Source organism: Suricata suricatta, chromosome 17 (genome assembly GCF_006229205.1).
Source record: "Suricata suricatta isolate VVHF042 chromosome 17, meerkat_22Aug2017_6uvM2_HiC, whole genome shotgun sequence".
Taxonomy (NCBI): Eukaryota; Metazoa; Chordata; class Mammalia; order Carnivora; family Herpestidae; genus Suricata; species Suricata suricatta.
The window spans coordinates 27,982,393-27,996,279 of record NC_043716.1 but is presented as its reverse complement, the minus strand read 5'-3'; the positions used below and the strand labels follow the sequence as shown (position 1 = coordinate 27,996,279).

At 49.5% G+C, this 13,887-nt stretch overlaps 1 protein-coding gene and 1 pseudogene across 1 annotated transcript in view; both read left to right on the top strand.

Moving 5' to 3' along the window:
- The window catches only part of SCPEP1 (serine carboxypeptidase 1), a 35,667-nt gene extending 29,225 nt beyond the window's left edge, over window positions 1-6,442 (top strand). The window contains exons 11-13 of the mRNA XM_029928369.1: window positions 677-814; window positions 1,746-1,909; window positions 5,860-6,442. Coding sequence (XP_029784229.1) covers window positions 677-814; window positions 1,746-1,909; window positions 5,860-5,922 — 365 coding nt within the window. The 3' untranslated portion in view covers window positions 5,923-6,442. The remainder of the gene's footprint in view (window positions 1-676; window positions 815-1,745; window positions 1,910-5,859) is intronic.
- Window positions 6,443-12,602: 6,160 nt separating this feature from the next.
- LOC115283144 lies at window positions 12,603-12,714 on the top strand (annotated as a pseudogene).
- Window positions 12,715-13,887: the final 1,173 nt, after the last annotated feature.

The window sequence follows — 13,887 nt, the reverse complement described above, 5'->3', positions numbered from 1 at the left end:
AGACTCCTCGCCTCCCAGGGTGGATGAAAAGGAAGTAGGATGTTGTTTGTAAAGTGCTGGCCAAAAGCAGTGACTGGCACATAAAAATCAATAATGGCTGTTGTTACTACCGTTGTGTCTGATGTTATGGTGACGGTGGTCAGGAAGCTGGCAGCACGGGGGTACCGACCACCTTCTCTCTGCCTGAGGCTGGGCATCCCGTAGCCTTACTGAGGGCTTGCTCTGAATTGGTTGAGGTCTGATTTGGCCGCATTTGTTCAGAACCTAGAACTTGGCCCCAGTGTTACTTAGCAAAGGAGGAGTGCTATCACTTGCCCAAAATCAGAGTTTGTTCCCCGAGAGGAGAGCATTTTTAGAAGCTCCCTGTTGGCTCGGACAGTCGCTCTCTCTGGATTTCAGTTCCTTCTGACAAATGGTTTCCGTACGCTGTCCACTGTCCGCTCGCGCACTTGAGTGAACAGAGCACATTTACCAATAGGCTTCATTTGAGGGGACTGGCTTCCAGCATGGGTTTCGGGCCACTTCCTGCTGGTGATGCACTTGTGTTTGCAGCCTCCATTAGGTGGAGCTCGGTGGTCCCTTGTGGGCACTGGAGCCCAGGATGCTCTGGACTGAGACGTGCCTCTTGTTCAGGTAGGGTGCCAGCTGTTTGCTCTTTCTGTTCCCCCGTGTGCAGGCCAGTCCGCCAGTGTCTTCGAGAGCATGGAGGGGGACTTCATGAAGCCGGTCATCAGCATCGTGGATGAGCTGCTGGAAGCCGGGGTCAATGTCACCGTGTATAACGGACAGCTCGATCTCATCGTGGACACCATGGGTAGGAATGCGCTCCAGGGGCACGTGGAGGCAGGCTGTTCCATGGGTGGAGCTGGGAGGGAGCCGTTCTTAGACGTGTCAGTCTTGGGGCTGGTGACACAGAAATGCCAGGAGGAAGGCCATTTCCTATTATGTCCATCTGCCCCGACCTTGACTTCTTTAAAGAGGACAGAGCTGTGGCCCCTTAGAGAAGCCTGGGTCCGGCAGATTTGAGGCCCTTATGTATGATGAAAGAAAAGGAGCCATTCTTCTGGCCATGGCATAAATGCACATGGAACAGGGGAAAGCCCCGTCTTCATGCCTTGTCACAGTAGGCCCTGCAAGCTGATCTGAAACTAAACTCTACTGAATGTAAACCCAGGGGAAATGGGTCCTTTGTGGTTCTGGCTGCAGTCAGACCAGCTGAAGACCCAGGGGTGGGTTCTCGGAACCGGCAGGCAAATCGAGGCACACGATCTGATGAGTGTGGTGCTTACTCGAGGTCAGCAGCCTTGAGTGTTTCTGCCACTTGCAAACCAAGGGCACTGAGGACACTTTGAAAAGGTTCCGCGTTTCTCCCATACCTGCCTGGGTGGTCCACGTTAGCCTCTCCTGGCCCCGACACTTCTCAGTCCTCTGGATAGTCGGCCACCTCCCCCGGTTTCCTTCCTTCAGAGCAGACAGCGATGGGCGAGCCAGAGGTGAACGCAGCCGGGCCTCAGATCTTCTAAGTGCCTCCCAGTGTCATGGGTATTGCTGGGAGTTTGCTAGAAATGCAGGGTCTCCGGCCTCACCCAGACCCGCTGACTCAGAATCTGCACCATAACGAGATCTCAGGATGCGCCTTCTGCACATCACAGTTTGGGAAATGTGAAATTACGGGCCCTGGATTGTTGTTTCTGCCCCTCCCCGCCAGCTGTTAATGCCAGACCCTCCTCTGTCCCTCCCGCCAGGTCAGGAGGCCTGGATGCGGAAACTGAAGTGGGCCGAACTGCCCAAATTCAATAAGCTGAAATGGAAGGCCCTGTACAGTGACCCTAAATCTTCTGAGACGTCTGCATTTGTCAAGTCCTACAAGAACCTGGCTTTCTACTGGATTCTCAGAGCCGGGCACATGGTGAGAGCGCGTCAGCAGGCAGCCTTTTTGTTGTGGGCTCTCAGCCGCTCTGAGAACATGGCCACGGGCTGTTAATTGTGCGTGGGTGCACTGCCTGTTTCAGCCTGAGAAGAAGGGCTTTGGGCTTGGGAGTATTTGGAAGTCTCTACTGAATTTCTGCTATTAGTGCTTCATTCCTTTGAGTCTAGAAATTCTCATTTATTCATTTATTAGTATTTTTCAGATTTAAAAATATTTTTAAAAATTATTTTAATGCTTATTTATTTTTGAGAGAGAGAGAGACACATAGAGTGTGAACGAGGAGAGTCAAAGAGAGGAGACACAGAATCGGAAGCAGGCTCCAGGCTCTGAGCTGTCAGCACAGAGCCCGATGCGGGGCTCGAACCCACAAACTGTGAAATTATGACCTGCGCTGAAGTCAGCTGCTTAACTGACTGAGCCACCTGGGTACCCCTTCAGAAATTTTTAAGTAACCTCTACACCCATTGTGGGGCTCGAACTCCCAACCTGGGGGTCAGGAGTTGTATGCTTTACCGACTGAGCTGGGCGGGTGACCCTAGAAATTCTCCTTTAAAAAAGTAAATCCTTCTGAGACTTGTTACGCTGGGCTCACGATCCTTTACTCCTTAGTTTAAATGAATTTAGTGTTAATTTTCTCTTGATCTGTGCTGGGGGAAGAAGGGAGAAGTTGTCCTCTGACATTCTCAGGGAGCAAAACCCAGGGTCGCGTGCTCTGGAAAACTGAGTCCCAGTGCCCAGTACAAGGCAGGGGAGGGTCTTCGAGCAGTAGCTCCAGAATTTTGGTTCAGAAGGGGCTTTCTGTGTGAAGATGAGGCCCCCTCACTCCCGCACCTCTAAGTGAACACACTATTTCGGAAGTCCTTAGGTCGTATGTTGACAGAGTGGCTTTCTGTGGGCCGAGGGACTTTATGGAGGGATAAATCCGCTGTGGACATACATGTGTGCATGCATGTGTGCACGCAGAGGGGCTGGTGCCCTGGGGGTTATGCTTTGGTCTGGCCACTTAACTACAGGGTTTTTCTACTTCCCAAGATGGTGGCTCCCTGGAGAAGATTTGGGAGGGATGGTAAAGTGCCCGCTGGCCTGTCCTCCACGCTTGGTGCACTTGTGCTTAGGACAGAGTCCTTAGAGAAAGGGCTGAGGGCCAGTCGGCTGCTTAGAAAGTGAGCCTGCGGGGGCACCTGGGTGGCTCAGTTGGTTAAGCATCTGACTTGTGATTTCGGTTCAGGTCATGATCTCGTGGTTCATGAGGTGAGCCTTGGGTGGGGCTCTGAGCTGACAGCCTGGAGCCTGCTTGCGATTCTCTCTCTCCGTCTCTCTGTCCCTCCCCCACTCTTTCTATCTCTCTCAAAATAAATTTTTAAAAAGTGGGCCTTGGAAACCAGTCTTTAAGCTTGGTTAGTACATCGAGCACATAGTTTGTACATTAAACACTCAGAGCGTGTTTACTTGGATGGCAAAGGAGGTGACGAGAGAGCTCTCAGTGGGGACCTAAGTGCCCCGTCCACAAACCACTCTTCAGGGGTATCAGCTCGGCAGAGACGAGGCGTAGGAGCAAGTGCAGGTCCAGAAGAGCCTTCAGACCGTGGAGACCTCGGGAGGGGCACTGGGGAGAGACAAGGCCGGGGATACCGAGTTAGGGAGCTCACCCCTATCCTGAGAGCAACGGGGTCCTGTTGAGGGTCCTAAAGCAAAGGAGTGGAATTACCAGATTTGTCTAAGAAGTAACATTCTAGCAGCAAAGGGCCTGGGTGGGACAAGACTGGGACAAAGAGCTGAGCCGATCTATGATGCTTTTATAGGGGCGCCTGGGTGGCTCAGTTGGTTAAGCATTCGACTTGGGCTCAGGTCATGATCTTGCAGTCCATGAGTTCGAGCCCCACGTCAGACTTTGTGCTGACAGCTCTGAGCCTGGAGCTGCTTTGGACTCTGTGTCTCCCCCTCTCTCTGCCCCTCTCCCACTTACACTATCTGTCTGTCTGTCTGTCTCTCTCTCAAAAATATGTGAACATGAAAATGCTTTCATAGTGATCCAGAAGGGAGAGAAGTGGAGGAATTTCATACAATGTCAGAAGGGAGAATGACTATAGAACAGTCAAGTGGAATGCCCATAACACAACTGAATATATGTGCTGTGTTTATATGACCTGGAGTCAAGTTTTTGTCCTGGGAGAGAGAGATTTGGGAGTAGAATATGAAAAAGCCCTGGGACAGGGCCCCGGGCACACCAGGGTGTAAGAGGCGGGAGGCGAAAGAGGGATCTACAGAGAAGACTTGTGAAGGGGCAGCTGGGAAAGGAGGAGGGAGGCCAGGGACACGGGCATCCGCCAAGCAGAGGGGCCAGTGGTGTCACAAGCCGCCATGAGCTCAGGTAAAGGAGTGACAGCACTGGTGTGGGCCCGCTGGTGTCCGCACTGATGGTGGCAAGCGCCTTCAGTGCAGGGGAAGGGATGGAGCCGGTGAATGAGCAGTTTTCCTTTGGAAACCGGAAAGAGGTAGAGCCCTGCCCTTTTAAGAAACTTGATCTGAAGCGACCATGAACAAGGCAGCAGGACACGGGGTTAGGACGACATTTTTGTTAGGGCTTTGAGTATTCTGAGTACTCTCAGTATGACCAGGGAGATAGCTGGTAGGAAGTCTGAGGACACAGAGCTGTGACTCCAGGCGGGTCCCCGCATAGGCAGCTGGGAGGGGGAGGGGGAGGGGACAGGCTCCATGCTCTCACCAACGTGGTGCAGTTCAGGCCCGCTTCCTCTGGTTTGTCACCGAGAAAACGAGATCAGTTGGGGCAGCCCTAAAATAGTTCTGGGAAGCTGTTATTAAATTCTCCCCAACCACTTCCCCTTTAGTGAAGTATCTTTCTGGTGTACCCCGCTGGGCTTGTGCCTCCTGGGGACCTTGCTGGGCGAGGGGGTGGGGACAGCCATGTGCCACAGAGAGCCCGGGAGCCCTGGATTTCAGAACTCAGTGCCAGCAACTCGACCCCAATCTTGGTGCAGAAGCTGAGGCCTCCTCCCCTCCCCTTTTTTGATGGTGTATGCATAGGAGGTTTATGAAGGAATTTTTCGAAAAATCTAAGGGAAAGACAAAAGGAAGTTGAGTGTAACAACACAAAAATGGGGTGCCACCCAAAAACAGTGTCTTGTGTGGTGTCTGTTGGCAGATTTGCTGTCAGCTTCCCTCTTGGCCATTCTGTACTCCATTCCCATCTGAGATCCCTCCTGAGAATCCTTTAAAATGCATACATCTTCCCTCTTCCTTGAACAGGCTAGGTCCTAGTAACATAAGCGTGGGCCTGATAAAGAAATCAACGGGGGCGAAGTGAGTTCGAGCCCTGCCTCCCTCCCTCTGCCCCTCCCCCGCTCGTCCTCGTGCGCTCGCTCACTCTCTCTCAAAAATAAGTAGAAACACTGAAAAAAGGGAAAAAACCTGAAATCAACAGATTAGCCCCAAATGGAATGGAAAGTTCTTTAAAAATTTTTTTTTTTATTATTTTTGAGAGAGAGAGAGAGACAGTGTGAGCAGGGGAGGAGCAGAGAGAGAGGGAGACACAGAATCCAAAGACAGGCTACAGGCTCTGAGCTGTCAGCACAGAGCCCGACACGGGGCTCGAACCCACAAACCGTGAGATCATGACCTGAGCTGAATTAAGATGCTTAACTGAGCCACCCAGGCACCCCTGGAATGGAAGGTTCTTTTCTAAATGCTGACTTCTTTAGATTCCCCACAACCTGACAAGCTTTTGTCCCATGCAGGGGTCACTTCACAGACGGGACCCTCCCTTAAGGGACGCACTTAGGTGCAGCTGTCCTCTCAGGCTGCTGTCCCACAGCTGCACCTGCCTGGGAGCAGGGTCCCAGGATGTCGCCTATGATCCCAGAAGCAGGGACAGAACCAGGAGTGCTAACTTGGATACCGTTTGGCTCTAGGTTCCTTCTGACCAAGGGGACATGGCTCTGAAGATGATGAGGATGGTGACTCAGCAGGAATAGACCGGATGGGGAGTGAGTCCCTTGACCTTGGGGCACAGGGGAGAAGCGAGCACCCCGCAGCTGTGGGAGGCACTGCTTTCCCCTTGAGCTCCCGCCTGTGCGCCAAGTTTCCTGCTGCTTCTCCAGAGACCAGAATCACTGCCTCTGTGGCCGCCTGGAAATCAGTTCTGCTTCTGAACAAACCTGAGTTGTTTTCTTTTTTAATGGCTTTGTTTTCATCAAAATGGAGGGTTGAAATAAGGTAACATGTTTGTAATACAAAAGTAAAATTATGTGATTTATGGGGAGAAAAAGAGAAAGACCCATAAACAACAAAATAAACACCCTTTTACTCCTTTCTCTGGGGATAAGCTCTCTTATCCATTTAGAGTCTATCTTTGGAAGTCTTTTTCTTGCTATGGATGCATATATATTTTTTACAAAAATGGAATCATTACTGTTTGTCGTTTTACGACCTTGTTCACATTTTCGTTTGTCCTCAACACCTCTTCATGTTAATAAATATTCTTCTGTAACATTTTTTTAACGTTTATTTATTTTTGAAGGAGAGAGACAGAGTGTGAGGGGGGAGGAGCAGAGAGAGAGGGAGACACAGAATCTGAAGCAGGCTCCAGGCTCTGAGCTAGCTGTCAGCACAGAACCCAACGCGGGGCTTGAACTTACGATCCCTGAGATCATGACCTGAGCTGAAGTCAGATGCTCAACTGACTGAGCCACGCAGGCGCCCCTTTCTATAACAGTTTTAATGGCTACTGAGCATTCCGTTTTGTGGATGTACCGTCATATAAGTACCAAAGGCACAACTGTGTCACGTAAGCAATGTCTAGTTTGTCACCGCTATAAACAGTGCTCTGGTGATTCATCCTGAGTTATATTTTTATACACATCCTTATTATTTTCTTACAATAAATTCCCAAAAGCACAACTGTGAAGTCAAAGAACTGGAACTTTTCTTTAAAATGCAAATGAGGGGTGCCTGGGTGGCTCAGCTGATTGAGCATCCAGATCTTAATTTCAGCTCAGGGCATGATCTCATGGTTTGTGAGTTCGAGCCTCATGTCGGGCTCTGGGCTGACAGTGCAGAACCTGCTTGGGATTCTGTCTCTGCCCCTCCCCCGTGCACGTGCTCACTTTCTCTCTCTATCTCAAAATAAATAAAACTTAAAAAAAACCTTTTTCTGAAGTTTGAGAGAGAGAGAGAGAGAGACAGTGCATGAGAAGGGGGGAGGAGCAGAGAGAGGAGAGAGAGAGAATCCCTCCACACTGTGAGCACAGAGCCCAGTGTGGGGCTCGATCTTAACTAACCGTGAGATCATAACCTGAGCCAAAGTCAAGAGTCAGATGCTTCACCAACTGAGCCACCCAGGTGCCCCGAGGTCTTTAATTTTAAAATCCGGACTTGTAAGTTTTAGTTTGTGGCTCACGACCTGCGGAAGGCCCCTACGATGACCCTGAAAGGAGCACTGGGTCCTGTGGCTGCAGGACTGAGAGACTGAAGACGAACCCCAGAGTCTTCCTGCCGCACGTGAGGAGAGCGTCAAGAGTGGCTCAGGCCGGCGTGACCAGCCCTGCGGACCTGGGACTAAAGCGGGGACCTCCCAGCTTGCCCAGGGTTCGCCATTGGAGGGCAAGTGCCCCACGGGCCGCGGACAGGGAAGACAGGCGTGGGTCTGTCAGTTTTGATCCCTCTGGACTCCACCGGTGTGTGTTCTCCTGTGGCTTCTGCAGCACAGCCTTTGCCGGAAAACAATTCAGCTGTGAGTGTAACTAGTCACCGAGTCTTGTGAGTCCTGGCATTGAAATACCACACCAACTGAATCCCCAACCTCACAAGGACCCTCTCTTTCACTAGTAGTTAGGGTCCAAGGTGGCACCTGGCTGGCTCAGTCAGTAGAATGTCTGACTCTTGATCTCAAGGTCGTGAGTTCAAGCCCCACACTGGGCGTGGAGCCTGCTTTTAAAAACAATGAAATAGAAGTTAAGGTGTTAGTTTGGAAGGAGTGTGACTTTGAACATTAGGATGGGTCCCATAGATTCGAGTGAAGCTAGGGACAGAGAACCTTTTTTTGCCACTAGACACAGCCCTTCCATCCCTGCCTGAGGAAGTTTATCTTCTCCTGCCCTAAGATCCTGTAACCGACCCCAAGATGCCGGAAGCCCTCTTCTTGCTACATTATGTTGTGTCTCAACCCACACCCATGCCTTCATGGAAATTCCCTGTGACCAGCTCACTGGGGAGCAAGTCTCAGGTGGATACTAAACCACCCCGGAGAGCACGCATCCCACTGAGAGTGGTACTAAAGCCCTTCTCTGAGAGTCCTGAAACATGGCCGGGGGACAGAACTGGGGACACTGTACCTGTTTGGGTCACTCTGCCTGGAAGGAGAGATGGTCAGAAGAAAGGGTCTGCACCAAATCATCTGGCTGGGTAGTTGGACTTGGAAGGGACACAACTGAAAAATCGAAAGGTCTGAGGAAGAGGTCTGAGGATAGACCTCTGAGTGGCAGAAGAGGAAGATCCCCTGTGTTCGAGTGAGTGCTCACCAAAGCGTCCAGGAGGGTTTTAACGGTCAGGTGGTTAGGACGACCCATTCCGGAGACATAGACAGCCTCCTTCCCCAGCAGCTCCTGTGAGCTCAGCACCAACCCAAGTGGCCATTGTGACTGATGGCGATTATGCATTTGCTACTGGACATGGACTCGTGCTCACCAAGACCGATCTGGCTGCAGCTACTGCTGAGTGCCTAACCTGCCCGCAGAAGAAGCCGCACTGAGTCCCTGATGCGACACGATTGCCTAAAGGCATCTGCCCACTACCTGGTGTTCAGTTGATTACGCTGGACCACTTTCATTATGAAAGAGGCAGCAAGTTGTTCTTATTGGAATTGACACTGCTCTGGACATGGATGTGCCTGCCCTGCCTGCAGTGCTTCTGCCAGAACTACCATCTGTGGCCGTGCAGAAGGTGCCGTCCACCATCATGGTATTTATTCACAGCAAACGAAATGCAGAAGTGGGTTCATGCTCTTGGAATTCACGGGTCTTCACCATGTTCCACATCATCTTAAAGGAACTGCCTTCACACAGGGTTGAATGGCGTTTTGAAGATTCAGGTTACAGTGCCAGGTAGGTGGGGACGCCTTGCGGGGCTGGGGCAGTGTCCTTCAGCATGCCGTGTATGCTCTGACTCAGCATCCTGCTTTTCCCGTGCCCTGGACTCAGGAGTCTGGGAATCAAGGGATACAAATCAAAGTAACTCCTGTCACTATCAGCCCTGTTGGTCCAGTAGTCACATTTTGCTTCCCATTCCAGTGACGTTAGCCTCTGCCAGTCCAGAAGTCTTCGATACAAAGGCAGACATGCTTTCATGTTCTCACAGCAAAGATTGCATTGACCTGGGGCTTGAAGCTGCCATCTGGTGTCTTGGGGCACTGAATAAACAGGCAACGCCCAGGCTGGGGTGATGGATCCTGACTGTCAGGGGCGAACTGGGTTGCTATGTGCAGCAGGATTAAGGAGGGAGATCCTTGGCGGTACCCTGTGGTGTGCCCATAGCTCTGATTAAAGTCCATGGAAAATGATAATAACCCGATGTAGATGGGTAATGGCCCAGACCCTCCACAAAGGTTGGGTCATTCCTCCAGGCAAGGAATTATGATCAACTAAGGTGCTCGCCGAGGGCAAAAGGAATATGGAATAAGTAGTGAATGGTATTAATACTAGTTGTGACCTCATGACCTGGTGTGGAACAAAGACTGTTATGAGTATTTCTTCCTTATTTTGATGTGAATATATTTTAAATACTAACCAGAAATGTTTAATCTCTTCTCTCAACCCTTTATCATCTAATTTAAATTGTGCTCATAATAAATAACTATATATGTAAATATTTAAGTTATAAGATGTCAAACAGGGAGTATGAATCAGCTAGGAAAAGAGTGCACATTATCCAAAGACAAAAAATGGGCTCTGGTGTTGCTCTGGGGGAAAGTCCGTGTGATCTGGGCCGCGGGGGGCGGAGACCGCATCATGTTCCGCAGAAGCATGAGTTTGTTGCTGTCTTCATTTGGAGGCTAAGCATAGTTTTCGGCAAGGTGTTCAGGTGCCAAGTTGAAAATGGATGGACTGTGTGGGCTTTGTAATGTTTCCACTTACTCAGGCCGAATTGCACTTTCCGGAATCACCTTTCCTGGATGTTTCTGATTAGAACGGCCCACAAGATTAGAGACTCTCATGGAGACTGGGAGGCTAGAAATGAGGCAGCAGCCAATTTTAGCTCAAACGTGCCATCATTTACCTGCCGCCCAGGCCTCTGCGGTCTAGCTTCCCGTGGGTCCTCCTGGAGTGCCTCTGCCCCTTGGGCACCGCAAGTGCTCAGCTCTGACCAAGACTGAACTGGCGTGCGTTTCTGTTCCATAGACTGTCCTCATGGGCTCCAGCTCTGGTTCCTTTTTTTTAAATTATTTTTTAAATGTTTTATTTATTTTTGAGAGAGAGAGAGAGAGAGAGAGAGAGAGAGAGAGAGAGACAGCGTGAGCAGGAGAGGGTCAGAGAGAGAGGGAGGCACAGAATCTGAAGCAGGCTCCAGGCTCTGAGCTAGCTGTCAGCACAGAGCCTGATGTGGGGCTCGAACTCACGAACTGTGAGATCATGACCTGAACCGAAGTCAGACGCTTAACCGACTCAGCCACTCAGGCACCCCAGATTACACTTGTTCTATCTTTCCTTTATGTCCGTTGTCCCTTCCTGGCTCCCTGTGTCCTCCAGTCTCCAGCATCACATTTTGAAGGCACCAGCCTCAGGAAGACGGCCTACCCAGCTCCCACACTGCAGGAGTCAAACCCTACACACACACACACACACTCATGTGCACATGCATGCACAAACACGTGTACATGCGCACAGTTCCTCTTCTCTGATTGAAACCTGATAGACACCATAAAGTAGATTCAATATTTTTTAACGGATTCAAAGTAGCCCCACAACTGGAATCTGTGTTCGATAAAGCGTCTCTGCTCTGTACGACTTAGGCAGCGGCAGGACCCTGGGGTCGCATCTTTCCTTCATTGTTGGCATCCGCTGCTGCTGGGAAATTTGAAGCCACCTTGACTTCTGTTTTTTTACATTTATAAACAGTTAATTTTGATACCTGGATGCTGGGCACTTTTGTTTGTTTTGTTTAATCTTACAAAATGGTAACTTCAGATGGTACGTTGATGTTTATAGTTTTTAACTAAGTTTGCCTGATTTTTAGCGAGCTTTTTGACTTGCGGGTTCAGATCGCCAGGTTAGCAGTGTTTTCCAGTGCGTGTTTTTTTTTTTTAAATTAAAAAAAAATTTTTTTAATATTTTATTTATTTTTGATACAGAAAGAGACAGAGCATCAGAGGGGGAGGCGCAGAGAGAGGGAGACACAGAACCGGAAGCAGGCTCCAGGCTCTGAGCTAGCTGTCAGCACAGAGCCTGACGCAGGGCTCGAACCCACGAACATGAGATCTGACCTGAGCCAAAGTCGGAGGCTTAACCGACTCAGCCACCCAGGCGCCCCTCCAGTGCGTGTTTGAACATGGTTTCAAGCTCTTTTTCCCACTCTCTGTCCTTCTGTTTTTATCCCAGGTACTTTTTTTTCTTTAAACAAATTTTTTTTTATGTTTATTGTTGTTTTGAGAGAGAGAGCATGAGTGGGGGAGGGACAGAGAGAGGAGGAGACACAGGATCCGAAGCAGGCTTCAGGCTCTGAGCGGTCAGCACAGAGCCTGATGCGGGGCTTGAACTCACAAACGTGAGATCATGACCTGAGCCGAAGTTGGTGCTCAACTGACTGAGCCTCCCAGGTGCTCCGTTTCCAGGTATTTTATTTTATTTTTATTTAAAAAAATATTTTTAAATATTCATTTATTTTTGAGAGAGAGAGTGCAAGTGGGGAGAGGCAGAGAGAGAGGGAGACACAGGATCTGAAGCAGGCTCCAGGCTTTGAGCTGTCAGCACAAACTTATGTGGGCCTCGAACTCACAGACTGAGAGATCATGACCTGAGCTGACGTTGGATGCTTAACCGACTGAGCCACTCAAGTCCTTTTTTTTTTAATGTTTTATTTATTTTTGAGAGAGAGAGATGGCGTGAGCAGGGGTCAGAGAGAGAGGGGGACACAGAATCTGAAGCAGGCCCCAGGCTCTGAGCTAGCTGTCAGCACAAAGCCTGACGCAGGGCTTGAACCCATGAACTGTGAGATCATGACCTGAGCTGATGTCGGACGCTTAACTGACTAAGGAGCCCCTCAGATCCTTTTAATCAAGATTGCCATCAGCAAGTAGTAATCAACACTATAGCGGTGATCATTTCACAACTTGTAAATTGTACTAAATCATAAATTGAACACCTGAAACTCACACAGTCTGTCAATGACAGCTCAAAACATCTGGAAAAAATCAAGATTACATGAACATCAATACTTCAGTTTTTGGTAAAATTTGCTCAGTTTTTGAGATTTCTTAAGCATTTTTATTTTCTGTAACTATCTTTCTCCTTATTTCCCCCCGTTATGAAAGCTGCTGTTGCACTGACATCTCCTCATCTGCTTCTCCGTTTCCTGTTTCATGGACTCGTGTTTGCTCTAATGTCCTTGAGAGGGAGCAGCATACAAACCTTTTCTAGTACAAACCTTCCAAAGAATGTTCCTCATCACTTCTTGGCCTTTTGGCCAAGATCAAGGGTAGTAACTGTTCTAATCAGTTTAATATTTAATACGTGCTGTATCCATAGGAGGTTCCTCATCTGTCTTTTGTATCTCATGTTCATTTCCTCCATTTCAATTGAGGTTCGGTTTTTGTTTGTTTTTTAAGTTTCATATCTCTGAATGAGTGTAGTTATGGGAATCCTCCAATTCCTGATCCAGTTCATCTGGTTCTTTTTTAGATTGTTCACTTAGTTCTTTTTTTCCCTAATATTTATTTTTGAGCAAGAGACAGAGACAGACAGAGAAAGAGAGATAGTGTGAGAGGGGGAGGGGCAGAGAGAAAGGGAGACCCAGAATCTGAAGCATGATCCAGGCTCTGAGCTGTCAGCCCAGAGCCCAACATGGGGCTCGGACTTAGGAACCGTGAGATCATGACCTGAGCTGAAGTTGGACGCCCAATCGACTGAGCCACCCAGGCGCCCTATTCACTTAGTTCTTGAGGAAGGTTGGATATTGTGGAACCAGATGGTCTGTTTAGTCTTCTAGCTGCCTGAGGGAGGGATGCTGGGATGTTAGGCAGTGATTGTTGGGAACATATTCCCTGTGGCCCACTAATGGCAGACAGCACTCAGATTTTGTTGTGTTTCCTGCTTCCGAACGGACCAACCATTTTGCTAAGAAGTAAAGTCAAGAGAGAGCTAGGGACTTATTTGATGGGTGTTTTAGTTATCTCTTGCTATATAACAGATCACCCAGAAACTCTGTGACTCAGAACAACATTGATTTTCTGATAGTTTGTGGGGGTCAAGAACCTGGGCATGGCTTGCTGGGTCCTCTACTTGAGGGCCCCTCACGCAGTTGCCATCAAGGTGTGGGCTAGGGCTGCCGTGGTGGTGGTGGGGGGGTGGTCTAGGTGCTCTGGTGGGGCAGGACCAGCTTTCCAGCTCACTTGTGAGGTTGCCAGCGAGATTCAGTTCCTCACAGGACTAGGGCCTCCCCTAGCTACTTGCCGTGTGAATCTCTCCACGGGGCAGTTCACCAGAGCAAACAAGGGAGGAGTCAGAGTTCAGGCAAGATCAAGGTCACCGTCTCTTATAACTGATCTCACAAGTGCTGCCTTATCACCTTGACCTGTAATGTTCTTTAGGAGCAAGTCAATAAGCCAGCCCACACTCAGGCAGAGGAGATTATGCAAGGGCTGAATGCAGGAGGTGGACCATCACGGAACCATCTAGAAGCCAGACACCATGGTGGTGGCTGTCTTTCCTCACTTCAGATCTCCTCTCATC